The sequence below is a fragment of the Nycticebus coucang genome, chromosome 5 (assembly GCF_027406575.1).
Source record: "Nycticebus coucang isolate mNycCou1 chromosome 5, mNycCou1.pri, whole genome shotgun sequence".
Classification (NCBI taxonomy): Eukaryota; Metazoa; Chordata; class Mammalia; order Primates; family Lorisidae; genus Nycticebus; species Nycticebus coucang.
Genome location: NC_069784.1, coordinates 108,453,410 through 108,477,725, shown reverse-complemented (window position 1 = coordinate 108,477,725; position 24,316 = coordinate 108,453,410). Strand labels below are relative to the sequence as shown.

Sequence of the window (24,316 nt, the reverse complement as noted above, 5' to 3'; positions counted from 1 at the left end):
GCTACTGACTTGTGGACATTGATTTTATATCCTGAAACATTACTGTATTTTTTGATGACTTCTAGGAGTCTTGTGGTTGAGTCTTTGGGGTTCTCTAAGTATAAGATCATGTTGTCAGCAAAGAGGGAGAGTTTGACCTCCTCTGCTCCCATTTGGATTCCCTTTATTTCCTTGTCTTGCCTAATTGTATTGGCTAGAACTTCCAGCACTACGTTGAATAGTAAAGGTGACAGAGGACAACCTTGTCTGGTTCCAGTTCTAAGAGGAAAAGCTTTGAGTTTTACTCCATTCAGTAAAATATTGGCTGTGGGTTTGTCATAGATAGCTTCAATCAGTTTTAGAAATGTGCCACCTATGCCTATACTCTTCAGTGTTCTAATTAGAAAAGGATGCTGGATTTTATCAAATGCTTTTTCTGCATCTATTGAGAGGATCATGTGATCTTTATTTTTGCCTCTGTTAATATGGTGGATAACGTTTATGGACTTGCGTATGTTAAACCAGCCTTGCATCCCTTATTAGCTACAGTTTTAATTGTTGGGATTCAATTTCAAATCACAAGACTATGCAAAAACTCCCATTGATTGTGGTTCAAAAAATAATTCAATAAAAAGATATCCAATTCTTCTTAATTACTATCATCATTATGATGGCCATTGGGCTATCATATGTCAATACTTACTGGCATTTCATACGCACTATGCCAAACGCTTACGTGATAATTTAATAGACACACAAAATTCATGATATCTCCAGTTTACAGATGAAGAAATCAAGGGGTTAAAAAGATAAGTGTTTGTCTCAGGATAACATGGCTAGGATATGCAGAAGTCTCTCCGAATTCAGAATATATGTTCCTGATCTCTCTTTATTCTCTGCTGTAGTTCGTTTTACTTAACAGTTATTACATCAACCCTCCACACATGCAGATTCTAAAAAATATCAATAGAAACAACAATACAAGAAGAAGAAACAGTATACATTTAAAAATACAGTATAACAACCGGCAGCACCTGTGGCTCAAGGAGTAGGGAGCTGGCCCCATATACCGGGGGTGGTGGGTTCAAGCCCAGCCCCAGCCAAAACTACAAAAAAAAGAAAAATACAGTATAACAACCATTTACACAGCATTTACATTGTATTAGGCCTTGTAGGTAACCGAGAGATGATTCCAAAAATATGGGAGGGTGTGTTTAGGTTACATGTAAATATGGCACCATTTATGTCAGGGATATGAGCATCTGTGGATATGGGTACCAGTGGGGTCTTGGAACCAAGCCCCCACAGAAGCAGAGGGATGACTATAATTGTTTTCCATGTAAATTCTATCTGAGAACACACACATGGCAATTATGAATCCCTTTCCTTTCAAATGCAGGGATCTTTAATGAGAAATAAGATAAAATGCAGACACAGAATGCCTGGGTTTGAGGGCCAGACTCTAGAGCTTTATACCCTTGCCAAGTCACGTAAATCCCCCGGGTCTGCTTCCTCTTCCTATGTTTCATTTCTGACTCCAACTTGAATCCAGTGCTGTTTGGCCCAAGGGCAGTTTTTTATGTGGCACAAGATATTCCTAGTCAAGCTACATTTTAATTGCTGGACTATTTTAAACTAAATTTGAGACGTCCATATCATTTCACATTTATTTGATATGTTTAATGATTGTCATTTAGATTACATATTTCTTGGATTTTTACCTTTTTTTTGATTTGTATTTTTGTTTTTAGAGTCAGGGTTTTACTCTGAAATGCAGTGACCTGATCGTAGCTCACCGTAATTTCAAACTCCTGAGCTAAGTGATCCTCCCACCTAAGCCTCTTGAGTACCTGAGACTACAGGTGTATGACACCATGCCTGGCTATTTTTTAATTAATTAATTAAAAAATTAATTAATTAATTTGAAGTCTCACTGTGCTGCCCAGGTTGGTCTCCAAGTGATCCTCCCACCTTGTCCTCCCCAAGTGCTAGAATTACAGGTGTGAGCCACAATGCCCCACCTCTGTTATGTGTTCTTGAAAAGTATTCTGAGACTTTTAGAAATTCTGTGTTTTTAGTGTATTTCAGTGTCAGTAAGATTTCATAATGATGTGCTTTAAATTTTTTTAAATAAAAATAAAACTTTTTATCTTTAAAAATATTTTAAAAATAGAATAATTTTTTAAAGAAAAATTTAAAACATTTTTGTTTGCGAATGCTCTGTGATAGTAGGAAAAGCTTAACTAAGCACTTGGGAATTTCTGTTACTTTCTTGGAAAATACTAATATGCCAAGTATAACATCTTTTAATGGTTTTAAATTTTTGTGGCTGTTGGACCTTCTGATTTGTATTGCTGAATAGTCAAAGATCCATTGGGCTAAATTAAGATAGGATATTTTAAAGAGAAATGGATTGCAAAAATACATATAATTAGTTCTTTTCTTGTAATATGAAAATTTTTATTTTTCAGTGTATCCCAGTTCCTGATATTAACAAACCTCAGTCAACTCACGCCTTTGCAATGACTTGCATTTGGATTCATCTTAATAGAAAAGCTCAAAATGACAACTCAAAGCTACAGATTCCAATACCCCATTCCTTAAAACTTCACCACGAGTAAGTTATTTGTTGCTTGACATTTAATTTTCTTGTTTAATAAATAGTGGATTGAAACTAATAATGGTTTCAATATTTGTGTGCAATTTGGAAATCTCTCCTAACCCTTTGGAGGTAGCATAGAGGTAAATATTTAATGAATATGTCATAGCAAGAGAATGCAACCAGTACCCATATCAGGAAACTACTGGAAGTTTAGTGCTATTTATACATAAAGATTTTTTTTTTTTTAATTTTCAAAGCTGATCTTTGTTTTTATATGTTGCATTTTAAAGTTATTAATTTAATGGAAGTGTGTCAATTTTATTAATATGAAAATGTTTCAAAATTTCTCAAGTGCATGGGATTTGAAATTATCATGACCTGGTTCACATGCTCCCTTATGTCTCTTCCAAAGCTCAGATGACTCAAGGAAGATGCCCTTTGATAGTATTGTGCTCCAGTCAAGGGTGCTAGGAGTAGCTGAACTACCCACCTAGAACTTCTGGAAAGGACTGCCAGATCTCTTCATGAGAGACTCTAGGGTAGTCAGACTTGATATGTCATTTGGCTTTCATTCTCTGTGACAGACACTGCTTACCCATGTTTTTCCATGGTGATATCTATAATGAAGGCATATTTTTGTACTTAAACAGATAATAAATAGAAACATAGTTCATGGTTTTATGAGTTATTTCTTTATTCTCTGAAACTGAGCCTAATACAATGTTGTATATATGTAGAACATACTTTAAAAATACCCATTAATTGTTAACTTATAATTAATTTAAGTATCTTCTGAAATGCTACCCAAACTTTTATGTGTTTCCATTCTACATTTCACCCAGAAATTATATCTGTAAGAAGAAAGATAGCACCAGTGAATAGTTGCATAAAATGGACCTTTTTAAAAAAATTTAAGTTTACTTTATCAAAATGATGTGCATTTTTTTCTGTTTAATAAAATGTGAATTTTTAGGTTTCTCCAGCAGAGCCTGAGAAATAAAAGTTTACAAATGAACGACTATAAGATTGCCCTGTTATGTAATGCATACTCTACAAATTCAGAGTGTTTTACGTTACCAATGGGAGCGCTGGTAGAAACCATTTATGGAAATGGAATTATGAGGATACCTCTCCCTGGAACTAGCTGTTTGGCTTCAGGATCTATTACTCCCTTACCAATGAACCTCCTGGATTCACTGACAGTTCATGCTAAAATGAGGTATTTTTTTTTATTTATTTCATTCCATGTTAGTGAATTGATAGCAGTATAGTATAAACTTTGATTTCATGATTGTATGTGTGTATTTTATTGTCAAATGCATTTGTAAAAATAGATTTATTTTGTTACACAAATGAACATTGTTTATTATAGGCCTTGTAGAATATACAAATAAGCCAAAGAAAATCATTGCTATAATCCCTTCCTGAGAGGTAAGCATTATAAAATTGTTTTTGTATATATTTCAGAGTTTATTTTTCCCTATGGATAAAATAAATGTATATTATAATGTATATTAGTTTAACATTTTTTCTCTTATGAGAAAAATGGAATCATACTGAAATACTGTTTTATAATCACCTTTCTCCATAATAATCAAACACCTTTTGAGGTCTAGCAAAAATCTTCGAAAAGATTTTTAAAAACTGCTACAAAGATTGTTTTTGTGTAGCAGTATATGACTTTATCCAGTTCTACTTTGTTGGACATTATGGTTGTTTGCACCATCTTAATGTTTAAAAAAATGTCTGTGAAGACTATCTTCATAGGGTGCCTGTCTTTGCACCCACCCACAATTATGTTTTCATTAAAAATTTGCTGATGCTCATCATCCCTAATCATCAGAGAAATGCAAATCAAAACCACCTAACCCAGTAAGATTAGCCCACTTCACAAAGCTCCCAAGCTGCAGGTGGTGGTGCAGATGTGGAGAGAAGGGAACACTTTTACACTGTGGGATTGCAAACTACTGTAGCCTCTTTGGAAAGAAGTATGGAGAATCCTCAAAGATCTCAAATTAGACCTCCCATTTGACCATGCAATCCCACTATAGGCATCTACCCAGAAGAAAAAAATATCAGTTTATCATAAGGACATTTGCACTAGATTTTTTACCACAACTCAATTTACAATTGCCAAGAAGTGAAAACAGCCTAAATACCCATACTCAGCAATGGATTAATAAATTATGGTATATGCATATCATGGAATACTATTCAGCTATAAAAAGGACAGTAACTTCACATCTTTTGTATTAACCTGGATGGCTTTGTAATGCATTCTTCTTAGTAAAGTACCACAAGAATGGAAAAGCAAATATCTGATGTATTCAGTACTAATATGAAGCCAATGGATAGTCCTAATGCACACCCACATAGGAGAAAAATTCAATTCAAGTTGGGAGGAGGGGGAATGAGAGAGGTGCTTCCACTGAGTGAGTGGAGTGTGGGGGTGTTTGGTGCACCTTTTGAGTGCAGATTATTCAAATATTTTGACCTGGTTGTTTGTACCCTCATATTAACCTGAAATTAAAAAAAAAAAAATGCTGGAAGTTCAAATTTGTGAAAATTTTAAGCCTTTTACTTTTTGATTATAGGGACACTTTTAGAATTGACAATTATGGTTTCTATGAGATAGAAATGGCTCTGTTGGGTGTGATTCCAGAACTTCAAGTGCCGCATGAAGCCAGCTGAAAGTTGTAGAGGAGTGAAGCCTGGAGGTGTATGTGTGGAAGGGGCTTAGGCCAACTGGAGGTGAGGGGCTCAGCTCATGGAGCTACCACGTTAGCTAATGTCTACAGTATAAGAATGAGGACTAGAGTAGTTAGAGCTTCCAAAATTTTTTGAGATGGGATAGAAACCCAGATTTTTAAGTGTTGTCTCAGACTTAAAACTGTGTAGGCCAAAGAGAACACATCACAGACCTCCAGGTATGTGTCAGTCCTAGTAAAACCAACCTCTCTTACAAATAGTAGACACTGTGACAGAATCATACATGTGCTTCACTCGCATATGTGAGAGATTTGAGCAAAGTCACGATAGAACCTGTAATTTTGGTCATAGTGGTGATATTAAATAAATCTGTGACAGAAATTATTTAATTTCTCAAATGTATTTTGTTACGTCATGTAAAAAGAAAAACAGCATACCATCAGTTACAACATTGCTAACTTGTGATCTTACATCACAAGTATGCTCTGGTGCGTGGTACCCAGTTTGTTTTTCCATGGGCAGGGAGATCCTGATGCAAAATGAAAGCTCCATAGAAACAGGAATTAGTCCCAGGTTGTAAAGCAAGTGCATTGTTACCAAGTGTCCTGCACAACTTAAGTGTATAAAATGAGTCAGTTTCATCTGAATCATGTAAGTTCAGATTTATACTGGGTTACCTACAAGCAAAGAATCCCTTGTTTTTTATGTCACATATATGGATGTTTATTTTCTTCCCTTTTTTTCTCCTCAGCCTTATTCATAGCATCGCAACCAGAGTGATAAAACTTGCTCATGCAAAGTCCAGTGTGGCCTTGGCTCCAGCCCTAGTGGAAACTTACAGTCGTTTATTGGTCTATATGGAGATAGAGTCTTTGGGCATCAAAGGATTTATCAGTAAGACAGGACTTTCTGATGTTTATAACCATTAACCTATTCATTAATTCAATGGGTGTTTTTCTTAGTGTCAGGGATACAGCGGAGAAGGAAAATCACCGTCATGGAGCTTACATGCTAATAAGGGGGACAATAAAGTAAATAAACAAATATGCATTATGTCAGGTAATACGTGTTCTAGAGAAAAAGAAAGCAAAAAAGAGGGATAGGAAGTGGGAGTTGGGAGATTGTTGCATTTCCAAGTAAAGTAAGAAAAAGCAAATGTGCTAAGTGTTCAGAGCTCAGTGAGCAGGATAGTCAGGGTCCCCATCCTCAGGCAAGTTAGATTCTTCCCCAAGGAAGCAATGCTATTGTCCAGTGCGTACTGAGTCTGACTAGCAATAGAGAAGGAGTTTTCCTACATTGCAGAAGACACCTTACAAAGTCTGCTAGCTGTTATGCAGCTGTAAATAATAGATACTTTTATTGTGGAAGTGGCTTTTGGATTCATGGTAATTCTAAGTTTTTCAGTACAACATAATTTTAATTTTAAGCACAGTGACTTCTCAGATAATTGAGAGTTGAATAAAGCTATCACACTCACCCTTAACAATAGTATTAAAAAGTGAACTTTATACTTTGAAAGGTTAGGAACATTACCTTTCCAAAAATAATGTAAAAGATAACCAAGAAGTTAATTTAAAAGTAAGGTTAGAGTAATTTTTTTCATATATTGTCTCATTTACTTTTCCAGATGAACTTGAATATCATTTGCCAAATTCAAGGAAAAAAGTAAACTTGATATTATAATTAGGATCTGGACTTTTTTTCCTATTATTAAAGTAGAAAAAGAAAATATATATGGAGATGTGTGTGTGTGTGTGTATTTTCATTATCAAATTTTTACATACATTTTATTCATTGTCATTTCTTCAAATGTATTTTGACGCATAGCTTTTAATAACTGATGCTTTAAATTGTCTCGTTCTTCCAGGTCAGCTTTTGCCAACTGTTTTCAAGTCACACGCATGGGGGATCTTACACACACTCCTTGAAATGTTCAGCTACCGGATGCACCACATTCAGCCGCATTACAGAGTTCAGCTCCTGAGCCATCTTCATACTTTGGCTGCTGTTGCACAAACCAACCAGAACCAGCTCCACCTCTGGTGAGTTCATTGAAGACTGTTTTTCTTTTTTATTTTTTTGCTGTTTTTGGCTGGAGCCAGTTTTGAACCCACCACCTCCGATGTATGGGGCCAGCGCCTTACTCCTTTGAGCCACAGGTGCCACCCAAGAAGACTGTTTTTCCTTAAGATTTACTAGAAATTTTGTTGGAGATTGGGATCTTAATCCTTTACCTTATAATAATGTTTTTATTCATTTGCCATAAAACTTCTTTGCTTCTAATGCATTTTATGTCTAGTATAGGAGTGCAGTTTTTTAAATAGAAATTGATTAATTTAGTTGAGTAATTGTTTTAGGATTTTTTTGACTGAGAATTAGTACCTCCACTGCCTTTATTTTTATCTTCTAATTTAGCCCTTTAGAATGCTGGACTTAAATTATACTTTAGATTGTGATTTAAGTGTCATGTCATTTTGCTTTTGCTTTGAATTATAATATATTTTAGATAAAAAAATATAATTTTTAAAATGGTGCATATCCAGGTGACTTTCTTTTTTTTTTATTGTTGGGGATTCATAGAGGGTACAATAAGCCAGGTTACACTGATTGCGTTTGTTAGGCAAAGTCCCTCTTGCAATCGTGTCTTGCCCCCAAAAGGTGTGGCACACACCAAGGCCCCACCCCCCTCCCTCCTTCCCTATCTCTGCTCTTCCTTTCCCCACTCCTCTCTCCTTTCTCTCTCTACTCTTCCCTTCCCCCACCCCCACTGTGTCCTTAATTGCCATTAATTGTCCTCATATCAAATTTGAGTACATAGGATTCATGCTTCTCCATTCTTGTGATGCTTTACTAAGAATAATGTCTTCCACTTCCATCCAGGTTAATACGAAGGATGTAAAGTCTCCATTTTTTTTAATGGCTGAATAGTATTCCATGGTGTACATATGCCAGGTGACATTTTTTAAGTCCTGTAGGCATCAAGCTATCTTTTTACAATGTATTAAAATATCAGATGATTTTCACTATAAAATGTGGCACTCCAAGATTTTTAAACAAATTAAGCAACATTCTCAGACAAAAGAGGGATGATTTTTTTTGTAATTAAGGAATATTTGTAGTTTGCATGTTTTTCCTTTATAATTAGCCTAGAATTAGATTTAATTCCATAATTTTGAAATTTTATGTGGAACTTTTCACATTTCTTTTTGTTCTCCTACTTTCAGTGTTGAGAGCACTGCTCTCAGGCTTATAACAGCATTAGGTAGCTCGGAGGTACAGCCACAGTTTACACGCTTCCTCAGTGATCCCAAAACAGTGCTGTCAGCAGAATCTGAAGAACTAAACCGTGCCTTGATATTGACCTTAGCTAGAGCAACTCACGTAACAGGTACAGTGAATGTGCAAACAACAATATCCAAAAAAAATGAGTTAAAGGGTACTGGGATTCTTTTAATTACTATGGGTATAACAAACTAAAAAGATACTTTTCATTTGTTCCAAAAAAGCCAGTTAATTGATACCTTCATTTTGATACCTTCCATTGAATGGAAGCTCACTTGTATACCACCCTTCCAACTGGCTTTATAGCCATCTTACATTTTTAAGTAGTGGTTCTTTTTTTTTTTTAAGAGAGAGAGTTTTAATCTGTCACCCTCAGTAGACAGCTGTGGCGTCACAACTCACAGCAACCTTAAACTCTTGGGCTTAAGTGATTCTCTTGCCTCAGCCTCCCAGGTAGCTGGGTCTACAGGCACCCTCCACAATGCCAGGCTATTTTTTTGTTGCAATTGTCATTGTTTAGCTGGCCCAGGCTGGGTTCGAACCTGCCCGCTTCAGTGTATGTGGCTGGCACCATAACCACTGTGCTATGGACGCCAAGCCTAAGTAGTGGTTTTTAAGCTTTTTGTTCTCAGGACTGCCTTTTGCTCTTAAAAATAAATTGAAATTCCCAAAGAGCTTCTATTTATATGGATTACATCATGGATATTTATTTTATTAAATATTGAAATGGAGACGTTTTAAGATAGTTATTTACTAATATATTTAAAATAATAACAAACTCATTCCATGTTAGCATATATTATATAACATATTTTTATTTTTAAAAAGTATATTTTCCAAAGCCAAACTTCAGTGAGAAGAGGTGCCATTATTTTGTGTTTTTGCTTCTCTCTTGAATGTCTGATGTAAAGGAAAGTATCTGGATTCTCAGGTCTGCTTATACATTTAATCTGTTTCAATATGTTGATGTTATTTTAGTTGAAGCAAGTGAAAGAAAATGGCCTCACACAGATGAAGTTGGAAAAGAGTAGAGTATTTTAATAGCCTTTTTGTATTATTGTGAATGTCTTTGATTTCATACCAAAATTGGAAAACTGATAGTTCCTTAAAGGTTAACTGCAATGTAGAATCCCAAACCCTAACAGTGAACTTGTTGTGCTTGGTTATTTTGGAATCCATTTATCTATTTTGTATATTTAATGAATTCTTTTTTAAATTTGTTTATTTTTGAGACAGATTCTTGCTCTGCCACCCAGGGTAGAGTGCTGTGGCATCCATCCACCTAGTTCACAGAAACCTCAAACTCTTGGGCTCAAGCGATCCTCCTGCCTCAGCTTCCCAAGTAGCTAGGGCTATCGATGCCCACCATAGTTCCCGGCTAATTTTCTCTTTTTTTTAAGTGGAGATGGAACTTGCTCAGGCTTGTCTTAAACTTCTGAGCTCAAAGCATCCTCCTGCGCCAGCCTCCCAAAGTGCTAGGATTACAGGCTTGAGCCACCAAGCCCATACTTATTTAGTGGATTTTTAAATTTTTACGTATTTTGTAACTTCATGAATTGGTTGTTTGGAAAATGTTGGTTCGCTAAAATTTGTAGATCTAGCAGATGTTGGCACACTTTATTATACAGTATTAGAAAATTACATGTATAATATCACTAAGATTTTTATTAGAAAATCTTTAAGTTTGGAAATGCTATCATGTCATGGTTGTGGATACAAGTTTTCCAAAATTCCAGTTTTTACTTGTAAGGTCAAATTTTACTTTTGGTAAAAGATATCATCATTTGTTTTCCTTGTGGTGATAAGCTTTCTGTTAATTTTCAAGAAAATATCTGCTAAATGTCTAAGTCTGAATAACTATAGTTTCCTGTCAGATATTCTTTCAAGTAAAATTGGAATTTCATAGAAGAAAAATCACCTGATTAACTCCGTGTTCAAACAATCAAACAGTGCTTTTTCTCAAGACACCCATCCATCATAATTAAAAAAAAACACTTGGTGTATGCTTCCCAATTTGTCCAATGGGTTATTAAAAATAGATGTCGAGCTGGGTGCAATGGCTCATGCCTATAATCCTAACTCTCTGGGAGGCCGAGGCGGTTGAATTGCTTGAGCTCAGAAGTTTGAGACCAGCTACAGCAAGAACATCTCTATAAAAAAGAAAAAGAAAAGAAAAACACAGCACTGGGCAGTGCTTGTGGCTCAGTGAGTAGGCCGCCAGCCCCATATACCAACGGCGGTGGGTTCAAACCCAGCCCTGGCCAAACTGCAACAAAAGGCATTGTGGTGGGCACCTGTAGTCCCAGCTATTCAGGAGGCTGAGGCAAGAGAATCACCTGAGCCCAAGAGCTGGGGAGTTGCTGTGAGTTGTGATGCCGTGGCACTCTGCTGAGGGCAACAAAGTGAGACTCTGTCTCTTAAAAAAAAAAAGAAAGAAAGAAAGAAGGAAATAGCTGGTTGTTGTGATGGGCACCGATAGTCCCAGCTACTCAGGAGGCTTGGGCAAGAGGATGCCTTGAGCCCAAGAGTTTGAGGTTGATGTGAACTATGATGCCATGGCACTCTACCAAGGGTGACAAAGTGAGACTCTGTCTCAAAAAAAATAATAATAATAATGTCAAGATTTAATGATTTTTTTACTACTTCATGAACAACATTCTTAAGTGAAAGTGGCACTTCTTTTTTAACTGAGAGCCTGTGGCAAAGAAAACAATGGCTATACTACAGTGTGATACCACTATTTGATTTGTGTGCAAAGCCAGTAGTTTACCACCATCAGCACACATACCAATACATTAAGAAAGCCAATGATTGAATCATTGAATCCTTGAAAAGATCTCCCAAGAAGTCTGCAGACCACACTTTGAGAGCTGCTGTGCTTTATGTAAATAGTTTTTAAATTGAGAAATTTCAAACAGGTACATGTAAACTATATTATTTTATGTAAATAAACTTACTCAATTTAGAGATTTATACTTGAAATATATAGTTGTGTCACTCACTAAAAAAGACATCTACTGTCCTAGTTCTATTTTCTTGGCCTAATAAAGTACTGGTAAGTCATTGTCAGTGAAATAAGTGCATAACAGTGCTGGGCCTGTACTACTATTGTATTACTGGCACTCTCTAATTCCAAATGTCTTGTTATGTTTTCACTAATTGTGCTCATGTTTACTAGTATGATCATCTGTGATCATCCAAATCACTCATAAACTACGAAAATTTAGGTCCTAAACTAGATGTAATAAGTTAAGCAGTGACGGCACTCAGAGAAATTCTCTAAGTGCACATAATTGTTTTGATTTTCTCTCTGATATCTTTTATAACTTGTGGATACAATTATTTATATCTAGATTACATCTCTTTGTGTATGTTCAGATTTTTTTACAGGTTCTGATTCCATTCAGGGAACTTGGTGTAAAGACATACTTCAGACCATCATGAGTTTTACTCCTCATAATTGGGCTTCACATACCCTTAGCTGTTTTCCAGGCCCGCTACAGGTAATTTGGTATTGAATAATTTATCAGATACATGTGAAATACTTCTTTCCATGCACAGTGTTATTCTAGAGAGTTAGTCTTGGTGATATCTGAAGAAAATTAACTTTTATTTGTTTTTTAAAAAATGTTTGTCATTACTTCCCAAATCCCTCATGGTATTCTTTGTCCGACTCTAGGATTGGATATGAAAATTTTAATTATTGTGGTTTCATATTAATAGTTAACAGTTTTAGAATCTCATGAAAGTTAAATCTCATTACCTAAAAACTGCTTTCTCTCTCACAGAACTGAAATGGGGAGAAATATAATTTAATGAAGCTTAACAGAATGCATGTATAGGGTGGCCAGGAAGTTCGTGCGCAATTTAAAATAGTGTGCAATTTAAGATTGCACATGAACTTTATGGATATCCTGTATATTACAATTAGCTGAATTTTCTTAAATCACACAGAAAATACGTAAATGTAGCTTTTATAATATGGAGAAAGGCAAACCTCATTGTCTTCTACTTTTCAGAGAAAATTTAAGGCATGATGAGTGTCCATTTTCCATAACACTCAGTAGAGCTAGAGCAGTGGTTCTCTCATTTCTTAGAGTAACCTGGAGGACTTACTAAGCCATAGTGTACTCGGGCCTGGCCTCAGAGCTTCTGAGTCCGTAGATCTGCAGTTGGGCTAGTGTAATGGAGATTCCTCATAGAGACACTGACATATGTAACCAAAGTGTAGGTACAAACTCCCCCACCCACCAGCTCTTTTTTTCTTTATTCTCTGAGACAAGCAGAAGTATCAACAGATGGTTAAAGAGGCTTTGAATTCAAGCTTCTTAGCATTTCTATTTAGGAATTCTAGGAAAAAGAATCTTATAAATAGTGTAGTTAAGCCCGTGTAATTTCCAGGTATACAAATTCAGACTTTAATTACTGTGTTGTTCAAAATCACTGAAGAGTATGTTGATTTCAGAATTGAGTCTAAAACTGGCTTCATAACTCCATACCTGGTGCTCTTCTTACTATTATCAATGAAATAAACTTTTGGTCTTCCTTTTAGGCATTCTTCAAACAAAATAATGTACCTCAGGAAAGCCGCTTTAATCTGAAAAAAAATGTGGAGGAGGAGTACAGGAAGTGGAAGTCAATGAGCAATGAAAATGACATCATCACCCACTTTGTGCAGAGCTCCCCTCCTCTCTTTCTTTGTCTTCTCTGGAAAATGCTCTTGGAAACAGATCATATTAATCAGATAGGCTATAGGTGAGCCAAAAACCTAATTTATATGCCATTTGGCAAACTGTTACATCCGAACGGCAATGGAAGTTACATTTTACTCTCTGCCTTCCAGGGTATTAGAGAGAATTGGAGCCAGGGCCTTGGTGGCCCATGTGAGAACATTTGCTGATTTCCTGGTATATGAGTTCTCTACCTCCGCAGGGGGTCAGCAACTCAATAAATGTATTGAAATTCTTAATGACATGGTATGGAAGTACAACATTGTTACGTTGGACAGATTAATTCTTTGCCTGGTAAGAATAAATACATTTCTAAACTTCCTATATTTATCTCACTGTAAATAAGTATCACTTTGTAAACTAGCACCCATAACTCCCAGGGACTACCCTGCCACAGATAGTGACCAAGAATATTAATTAGGAATTAACGGTTAAAACTTTATTCAAATGCTAAATATTTATAAGTTTTCTGTTTAATTAAAGGAATTGATGGTTAAATCCTTTATTCAAGTGCTAAATATTCTATAAGTTCTGTTTAAGAGTATGTGTTTAAATTTTTTTTTTTTTTTTTTGTAGAGACAGAGTCTCACTGTACCGCCCTCGGGTAGAGTGCCGTGGCGTCACACGGCTCACAGCAACCTCTTAACTCTTGGGCTTAGGCTCACAGCAACCTCTTAACTCTTGGGCTTACGCGATTCTCTTGCCTCAGCCTCCCAAGCAGCTGGGACTACAGGCACCCGCCACAACGCCCGGCTATTTTTTGGTTGCAGTTTGGCCGCGGCTGGGTTTGAACCCGCCACCCTCGGCATATGGGGCTGGCGCCCTACTCACTGAGCCACAGGCGCCGCCCTAAATTTAAAATATATATTAATATAACTTCTGAAAATTAAGAAGCAGTTGTATCACATTTGAAGGCAGGTATAGACTTTGAATGATGTTTGAGAATGCAACTAATTTAAATGAGTTACTGCAGCTAAATGATTAAGACACTATTCCTAACTTGAGAGAAATGTAATGAAAATGTGTGCTTCCCTTGTGAAAATATTAAAATGTAGATACCAAAAAAAAAAAAAAGATGGACTTTGAAAATAAAATAAACTCTATAAATTTAATGAAACTGTTTTTCTTCAAAAGTCACACTGGTTATTGAATCAGTAATAATTTCTACTTGTCCAGTATAAAGTATTCCTTGTTCTAAATGAATAGACTAGTCATCTCCCACTGATTTTAATGCAGAAATACTTTGTCCAGACTACAACTGGAGAATGGTAGCTGATATATTTCATGTGCTACATCAAGAATCTGGAAACAGGGTAATTTCAGGTTGAAAACAGAAGCAGAACACCTAAATGCCATGATAGATTCCTGTAAAAAGTCTTTGCTTCAAAATAGAAAGGTGAAAGGCCCTTCAAAATATGATGCCACTTTTCAAATTGGCTTTCAACTTTGTTTACAACTTTATAGACCACATAGTGAACTGAAGTAAAGTAATATTAAGACTGGCAACTTACAGAATATGCCTTAAGGCAGTAAAAATCCAGAAATGAAATTAGTAAATGCATGTTTATATGTATATTACCTAAGTAACAGTGCTACCTATTATTGGATATGTATTCTGGTTTATTAACTCTATAAAAATCAAAATTCCCATAACCAAAGGAGAAATCTTCTTGCTTCTAATACTTGAAAACTATCATAAGTAAGGAATTAGTCTTTCTATATGACTCCCTAAGGCAAATGTGGTACCAGTGAACGAAACTAACAGGCATCAGGTTACGTTTTTAACTATTAGCACTAATAATGAAAATGGCTGTCTAAGAATGAAGGTGACTGGATTTGTTACCAGAGAAAATCAAGCCCAAACTAGATAATCAACAATTGAACCGAAATAATTTTCTAAAGTTCTATGTAATATTAAGATTCTGTTATTCTATAGTTGTCTTAACAAAGGGATAAAATATTTCCTAGCACTTGACTATAATCCACCTTCTCTTCTACAGCAGATGAAATGGGCAAGATAGAATTTTGGGGAAATGAAATCTAACTCTGTATACTGAAGGACATGATATTCTTTTATTATGCTACTGTAGTTGAGGTTACTCACATTGGGTAAAAGAATTGTTTTCAAAACAAATATGAGACAAATGTTAATGTAATACAATGTGGTGTGGCATGATTAACAAAATCATTTTTAGCAATTAATGAGGTTATACAGTTTATGCTCACTACCTTTTTAAAAAGTATTAGAAAAGATTGTGGAGATGAAGGTTTTCTTATTCTTTTTCGGATCCAGGTGTATGACTGATAGAACTTGTGCTGATCGATTCCACATTGCCGTAAAGAATTTAATGGATTTATACTATATTTAAACATTGCTATTCCTTCCCTAAGGACCTAGAGATCTCCCAATTCCCTTATTCATTCATTTGTTCAGTAAATGTGTATTGAGTACCTACTATATTCTATGTACAGAAGATATAAAAGTAAATAAAATGAATAGGGTCCTAATCTTGTGATGCCCTAGAAATATAAGCAGCTGAACCCTGAAATGATTCTCTAAAGACTCCTGCTAGAGGCAGGAAGTAGTAACAAGTGGCTGCATTTCTTTGTGGAAGGCTAATGTAACCATTTCTGTACTAAAGGCAGAGTGCTAATATAACCATTTCTGTACAGTTACTAGCCCCAGTGATAATAATGTTTCTCATAGCCACCCAACCATCCCCAAATGTTTTTTCGTTCTGACTTTGTTGTATCTATTTCAAGAAAATTTTTAAGAAAAGACATTAGGGTAGAGAATGCTGCATTAAAAAAAAAATTCTATGATGGTAATTATTTTGGGTGGCTTAGTTTGCTAACATTAACCCCCTAGCTGTCAAGCATAGATATAAAATTAGTTATAATATATTAGAGAAAATATGCCTCTATAAACCAGTAAAACAAAAGGATAAGACAGAGACATAGGGAAAAACAGTACCGGAAAACAGAAATCACAGCAACCTAGGTGATAGTGATAGTTAGGTTAAATTAAAAGAAAATAAAGATAAACACTCTAGGCAGAAGGAATTGTGAGTTATGCATGGGCCCCCAAAGAGGTCAGATATGTTTGGGGAATGCTGAAGGCTTGGATTGGGATAGACTGGACGTCTAAGGAAATTCTAATAATAGGAAGATTTTACTCTTTTAAAGTTTAGACTGTCATGCACAGGTTGGGCATTGTTACATAATCTTTCTGTTGTTCTTCAAAGGCCATGCGTAGTCATGAAGGAAATGAAGCCCAGGTGTGTTATTTCATAATTCAGTTACTATTACTCAAACCAAATGATTTTAGAAATCGCGTAAGTGATTTTGTGAAGGAAAATTCCCCAGAGCACTGGCTCCAGAACGACTGGCACACTAAACACATGAATTATCACAAGGTAGGAATTCTAATGAGTGTTTCAAGTAATCCTTTTAAAGCCATACGTAGGTGTTTGATGAATTGATTTGGCCTTTTTCTGTATGGTTCTAATGTTTTCTATGTCTGTATAGAAGTAAATTAGCTCTCTAAGCTTCTTCAAGGTTCTAGAGTTTCTCTAATGTTAGAAATAAATTGTAATTGTGTTTGAGTAGACATAAGTATGATATAAAAAGTAAATTATAAAGTACAATTTCTATTTACGTATAAAAATATCTAAATAACATTTCGAGTTTATTTTACTTGTGAGAGAATTAGAAAAAAGTGCTCTAAACATTTATCATCTCCTTACTTCCATAGAAATATCCTGAGAAGCTGTATTTTGAGGGCCTGGCGGAACAGGTTGAACCTCCTGTACAGATCCAGTCCCCCTACCTGCCCATCTATTTTGGAAATGTGTGTCTACGATTCCTTCCAGTATTTGATATAGTGATCCACAGATTTTTAGAGTTGCTTCCAGTATCCAAATCACTGGAGACTTTACTGGATCACCTAGGAGGCTTATACAAATTTCATGGTGAGCTTTTTCAAATGTTAATTTCATCTAGTCCCTGTGTAAACAGAAGTAGGCTGGCCATGACTGTGTGGTAACAGTGGGTCTAAAGGTTTTCTTCTAATTATTTTTAAAATAAAAGTGTTTTGAGGATAACTGCCATGGATAATGCCATAAAGTATAAAATAGACAATGCTAAAATATGGAGAAAGGTATGAGTTCAGACAGAGTGATATTACTGTAAGTTAAATACATCTTGGCAGGCTTCTTGGATAGGTAGGATTTGAACTGTGATGCATGTGATTTGTTTTTGTTTTGTTTTGTTTTTTCTTATGATTTATATAAGAAGGGAAAAGAGAGCATAATAGGCAGAAGGGATCATTTGAGAAAATGATAGAGGTAGATAAAATAAGACATATTTGAAGAAAAATTGCCTCATTGGTTGAATTGAAAATTCTTACTCAAGAGTTCTAGATTCTAGAAATATGGCTGGCAAGATATATCTACCTGACTGCAGATCACCTCAAATGCCAGGCTGCTGAGATTTCATTTTTTACCTTGCAGGTAATAATCAACTGAAAATGACTGAGTAAGATCATGGCGTGGGAAGCATTGTGTTAGAAAGATAAATCCAGTTGTAGATGGGAGCATGTCTTAGAGAGAGGAAGCTACTTCAGAGACATGTCAAAAAGCTCAGGTGTATATTTAGTATCACAACAAGGATATTGGTGTTGAAAATGAGAAAAGGACAAAGGTCAAGAAAGAAGGAACAGGATTTGGTTATGGGGACTATTTGGGTATGGGGAAAATATAGAAAGAAAGAAATGAAACCCCTCTAAGGTTTTAAACACAGTAACTGAACAGTGGCAGGGTCATTGACAGAAGCGGGAAGATTGTAGTGCAGCCCCAATGGGGACAAAGTGTATTTCTCTGGTGGGTACCTTTTCTAAGTCTTTCATCTTAACTTTCCTCCACCAGAATGGAAGTGGGAATTGTGTTAACACTATATAGGATGGGCATGAGGTTCAAGTGTGCATTCCTTTAGAAACTTTTTTTTTTTTTGCCTTAGGTAATAACATGTACATGGTTACAGAAGGGTATACAGTGAAAAATAATGAGTTACTCCCATCCTTGGCCTCCAGCTAGCCAGTTTCCTTGTCTGTAGGCCATCACTGTTACCAGTCTCTCACGTACCCTCCCTTAGATATCCTGAGTGGTTTTTCCCCCCGCTAATAAAATGTACTGAAGTTATTGTTCTGCAGCTTTTTTTCTTTTATTATTTATTAAGAAACAGGGGATAAACAGGGGATATAAATTATGGTGTGTATGACAAAATGTATATGTATGTATGGTGTGTATAAATTATGGTGTGTATGACAAAATGTCATACACACCATAATTTATATCCCCTGTTTTTGACAAATTGGGTTATTTCTAATCTTTTCCTAGTGGAAACAGGGCAGCAAAGAATTCCTTGCTATGTGTCATTTTTGCTGGATAAATTTGTAAAAGGGGAATTGCTTCCACTCAAATGCCCAGTATTGTAAATGTTAATGCTATGTATTACTATAAGCTTTCTGAGTCTTCTGCTAGTTCCAAGATGAAAATATTCGTTGTATACAGTTGCCTAGCATGTTGCAACAGTTTCACAATCTTATGACGCATTTTTCAGTTATCTGGAAAGATTAGCTTTTCATAGTTGCCAGTAACTAGATAAACATTGTGATGATGTTTTTTTCTTGCAGATCGTCCAGTGACTTATCTATATAATACTCTGCACTATTATGAAATGCACCTGAGAGAGCGCAAATTTCTCAAGCGAAAACTTGTCCACGCCATCATTGGTTCGCTCAAGGATAATCGACCACAGGGCTGGTGTTTAAGTGACACTTACCTAAAAAATGCCATGAATGCACGAGAGGAAAATCCCTGGGTCCCAGATGACACCTACTATTGCAGATTGATAGGCAGACTAGTAGATAATATCCTTTCATTGTGATTTTACAGACTCTCCAGAAATAACAGGATTTTGACTTATGAGAATATATGTTTTCTTTTTAAGGTAATATTTTTATATATTTTAAGGCTTTACATTTTAAAGATCATTTTCCTTTTTACCTCTGTAAAGATTTGAATTCTTAAATCAAGAGCATCATTTCACATAGGCTTTGATTCTTTTCATTAAAATTTGTATTTAATAACAGACTTCATGAAGATTTATTTTTAAAAAACAGATTTCATGGAGATTTGTTCAAAGAAAAACATCCTATTCTTAAATAAATGTACTACATATTGCAACACATGTATCTATGTGCTCTTGGAGAACATAGGATCTTGTTGTTTCAAGTGAATCCTTAAAACAACAAGAGGGCTGGGGGTAATTTTGCTGTCTCCCAAGCTACCCTGCAGTGGCATCATCATAGCTCATTGCATCCTCAGAGTCCTGAGTTCAAACTTTTTGTATCATCCTCTGAAATAACTGGGACTGTAGGCACATGCCACCACACTTAGCTATGTTTTCTAATTGTTTTTTAGCAGAGAAAGAGTCTTGTCTTTTGCTCAAGCTTGTCTCAAACTCCTGGGCACAAGCAACCCTGCCTCCTGGGCCTTATTAATATATTTTTTATACACGATCAAATTAGTGATAAAACTTATTTTTCTTTTTTTAGTGAAAAAGCTGTACTCAGTTTTTATTTCTTCATTTTGATTTTATGTTTTCAGTTGTTAGCACTCTTCTTTTTTGTTAATTCAGTGTATTAAAGAGGTACATATATTTTGATCACGTATTTGTATTTATATATTTTAAGTCAATGATATAAGCGTGCCCTTCACCTAGAATATGTGCATTGCACCTGTTAGGTGTGAATTTGCCCTACCTCTTTTCCATCCTTCTCTATATGATTTCTGACGTGTTTTACTTCCAACAACCACTCTATTCTTAATTATGTCTATGACTACCACTATTTACTAGATAGGAAAATTTTACATAAATGAGATTGACTTACTTTTCTTATATTAAAGGAATTTATTTTCTGGAGTATAAGAATTACTCTTTATACAATAATTTGTATAGTAATGTCTTAAACAATTATAATAAATGGGCTTATGAAGCCTGGGGGTGCTTCAGTTGCAGCTACAGCTGTTAACATGTCATGGTTATAAGCCTATAAGAACAATTTATACCTTGTGGTTGATCAAATGTATTTCAGTTGTGTAAAACTTAATCGTATTTGGTTTGCACTATTTGCCTCTTAATATCTCTAGCTATAGAAAAATCACTTCTTGATAGTTCATAGTCAGATAAATTGATAATCAAATGATAGTTGAAATGTTATTGCTTTAATTGTCTGCACCGATGGCTGGCAAATCTCCTGGTCCCTTCCCAAACTGTGATTGGAGATTCAATGAGTTTCCCAATCCGGCTGCCCACGCTCTGCACGTCACTTGTGTGGAGCTCATGGCCTTAACAGTTTCAGGCAATGAGGTTGGGAATGCACTTCTAAATGTTGTCCTGAAAAGGTATGTATCCTCTTTCATACCATAAGATTCATTGTTTATTTGTAAAGAAAATTGTATTTTATTTGGCACTATTAGACAAACCTGTGCCCCCGAGACCAGTGCACATTGGATAATGACACCTTCTGGTTCCAGATCTTGTCTTTGTGATCAGGGGTAACAGGATTAGCTCTGCACAGGGTCAGACCTGGTTTGCTTGTACTTCTCTTTGTTAGCTCCCTGACATTAATTTAGAAATAATGTTAACTTGTCACTAAAAACAGTCTTTCAAGACACTCCTAAAGATCAGCATAGAATAAGGATAATGATTGGAGAAGAAGTTTTTTTAAAAAAGCTTTATCTTTTGTGTGTATTTCATTTTTATTCAATAAAATATCCATTGTTTTATTGGAGTGGATGAGTTTCAATCCTCCAAATTATATACATTCTCAAAATAAGATATAAAAATAAGATATAAAATGTTTTTATAATTTTACCTTTGTATTCTTTTTTTGCCCACTTGCAGTCAGCCCTTAGTGCCAAGAGAGAACATTACATCATGGATGAATGCAATTGGTTTGATCATCACTGCCCTACCAGTGAGTTAATAACTTTAATTTGTACTGAGTGGTGAAGTACAGCTAGCCTATTCCAGAATTGCATATAAGGTGTCCTTGTGTAAAGACATTGTGCAAATTAACAAAGTGTTTCATGCTTTTAAAGTCTTCAATACTATTACTCCTTAAAAAATCTACAATGAACATTTTTTTACTTTATTTTTTTTTCTTATTTTTTTTTTTTTTATTGTTGGGGATTCATTGAGGGTACAATAAGCCAGGTTACACTGATTGCAATTGTTAGGTAAAGTCCCTCTTGCAATCATGTCTTGCCCCCATAAAGTGTGACACACACCAAGGCCCCAATTTTTTTACTTTATTAAATCTAAATGTGTCTACATGACTTACAGGTGTGTGTGTCCTGCGGTACTACCTCACCTACCCAAACTTCATTTTTACTTTATTATGTGATCTACTTATGGCCAGTTAACATGTTCTGTGTCTAGAGGCTTTGCTCAGACAAATCATGCTTGTTGAGACATGTTTTGGGTACTTCTGATATGGTGGTGAATAAGACATTATTCTTATTCCAGAACTCTTCTTCCTTCCATCACCTACTCATTCTTTGCTAGCCTAGAGCTTCCTTCCTCAGTGAGGTCTTCCCTGACTTCTGCTCTCCTAAAATCTCCCTTCTCTGATGTCCACATGTGTCTAGTCTGCACTACACAGTTGATTTACTGTGTGGTAAATAACCAGGTACCAAATGAACTGGGGAGAATTATGTATGAAGTCCTCTTAACTCGCAAACGCTTCTCCTCAGGCCATTACTGACTGAATCTCACCCATTATGCATTGTGCAGATACAAACTGTATTAAGTAGAAACTTTAAAGAAGGAGAAAGCACTGTTACTTTAGGATTTGGGGCAAAATAGTGGATAAAATAGTATTTGTCACCAGGCTTTCTCTGGTTTTAAAGGAGCCATATTGGATTGTCCTTCATGATCGGATTGTGAGCGTGATTAGCAGTCCCAGCCTGACGTCTGAAACCGAGTGGGTGGGCTATCCATTCCGCCTCTTTGACTTCACCGCCTGTCATCAGTCCTACTCTGAGATGAGCTGTAGCTATACCTTAGCCCTCGCACATGCCGTGTGGCACCACTCTAGCATTGGGCAACTTTCTCTCATTCCAAAGTAAGTGTCACAGTTTCTTAAAGAAATTTACACGTGTTTCCCTTTCTAATCTCATTAACAGATGTGGTCTATGTCTCATTCATCAACAACTTGCAAAGTAAGAGTGTATTCATTAAGTAGGGTTTTTGTTTGATCAGAAAGCCTCTTATATTTCAGAAGTGTTTGAAAAAAATTGATTTGTATGTGCAAGTAATAATCTGCTATCTAGTTTTCCATTATAATCATTACTCAATATTTCAGCTATGATTAAGTATAGTTTTCCATTGCAGTTTCAGAATACTTAGTCAAGTGCATGCTTTTCTCTAGGATATGTCCTGAAAGTTGCCTTTGAACTGAATAACTGAGATGAGCCTATTTCCTAATTATTTTTCTTTACTACAAAAGTGGTATTAATTAGATTCAAATTTCTTGAGAATGCCATTTGTTAGTTACTCTCTTTTTTATTTCAGATAATTCAACTGTGTCATTTGGTAGCTTTACTGTTAAGAATGACACCCAAATCTGATTATTTCATTAATCAGTCAAATGAAAGTGAGAGCCACTGGGAGATGTGAGATTAATTAGAAATATTTTTATCAAAATTAAAAGGAACCTTAAAAATTATTTCAGGTTTTGTAAATACCATATTAACAAAATTCAAACATTTCACCTAATTTTAAGTCATAAGACATTTATTTTTATCTTCAAATTTTAGGTTTCTTACTGAAGTACTTCTTCCTATAGTGAAGACTGAATTCCAGTTGCTGTATGTATACCATCTTGTAGGACCATTTTTACAAAGATTTCAACAAGAACGAACTCGATGTATGATAGAGGTAAAATATATTCTGGGTTTTCTGTGATGTGATTTAATTCTGAAGCATTAGGTTTCTTAACCAGAGTTTTTAAAACTGTAGGTCACAACCATTGGAAGTAAAACTTGCTTATTAGCACCTAAGAGTAATTTTAGAGAACTTATTATACCTATAATGAGTTTGGGGTAGAATGTGTTGATTGGAGATGCAGGCATAAATACCCATCATGAAGGCTGAGAAGAAAGTGTTTTGTCTGGGGGGATTTTTTTGTTTGTTTGTTTGTTTGTTTGTTTGAGATAGAGTCTCAAGCTATTGCCCTGGCGTCATAGCTCACAGCAACCTCCGACTCTTGGGCTCAAGCAATCCTCTTGCCTCAGTTTTTCTATTTTTTAGTAGAAACGAGGTCTTGCTTTTGCTCAGGCTGGTCTCGAATTCATGAGCTCAAGCAATTCACCTGCCTCTGCCTTCCAGACTGAGAGGATTAAGGGTGTGAGCCACTATGCCAGGCAAGGCTCAGAAGAAAGTTAAAGGTGGCTAAGTACATTTGAGAACTCCCACTGTGAAGGAATTAAAATTAAATATATTTGAGAACTTGCAGTGCAAAGGAATTAATTAAAATTATGAGAATAAAGTCAATCATTCCTATCAAGCGAGAGTCAGAGAAAAAAAAAAAATGAACCAGAAATAGAACCTTAAAAATGAACCACCGGGTGGTGCCTGTGGCTCAGTGAGCAGGGCGCCGGCCCCATATGCCAAGGGTGGCGCCTGTGGCTCAAGGAGTAGGGTGCCAGTCCCATATGCCAGAGGTGGCAGGTTCAAACCTAGCCCCGGCCAAAAAAAAAAAAAAAAATAGCCAAGTGTTGTGGCAGGCGCCTGTAGTCCCAGCTGCTTGGGAGGCTGAGGAAAGAGAATCACATAAGCCCAAGAGTTAGAGGTTGCTGTGAGCTGTGTGACGTCATGGCACTCTACCTGAGGGCGGTACAGTGAGACTCTGTCTCTATTTAAAAAAAAAAAAAAAATGAACCACCAA

General features: G+C 35.8%; 1 protein-coding gene across 3 annotated transcripts in view; it reads left to right on the top strand.

Moving 5' to 3' along the window:
- MED23 (mediator complex subunit 23) overlaps positions 1-24,316 on the top strand; it is a 52,689-nt gene that overhangs the window by 22,398 nt on the left and 5,975 nt on the right. For all 3 annotated transcript variants that reach the window (XM_053591047.1, XM_053591048.1, XM_053591049.1), the window contains 15 exons: positions 2,451-2,596; positions 3,555-3,800; positions 6,042-6,184; positions 7,158-7,332; positions 8,515-8,678; positions 11,951-12,075; positions 13,125-13,327; positions 13,416-13,596; positions 16,548-16,718; positions 17,057-17,273; positions 18,995-19,231; positions 20,603-20,768; positions 21,271-21,343; positions 22,278-22,492; positions 23,187-23,307. In XM_053591047.1, coding sequence (XP_053447022.1) covers positions 2,451-2,596; positions 3,555-3,800; positions 6,042-6,184; positions 7,158-7,332; positions 8,515-8,678; positions 11,951-12,075; positions 13,125-13,327; positions 13,416-13,596; positions 16,548-16,718; positions 17,057-17,273; positions 18,995-19,231; positions 20,603-20,768; positions 21,271-21,343; positions 22,278-22,492; positions 23,187-23,307 — 2,583 coding nt within the window. The remainder of the gene's footprint in view (positions 1-2,450; positions 2,597-3,554; positions 3,801-6,041; positions 6,185-7,157; positions 7,333-8,514; positions 8,679-11,950; positions 12,076-13,124; positions 13,328-13,415; positions 13,597-16,547; positions 16,719-17,056; positions 17,274-18,994; positions 19,232-20,602; positions 20,769-21,270; positions 21,344-22,277; positions 22,493-23,186; positions 23,308-24,316) is intronic.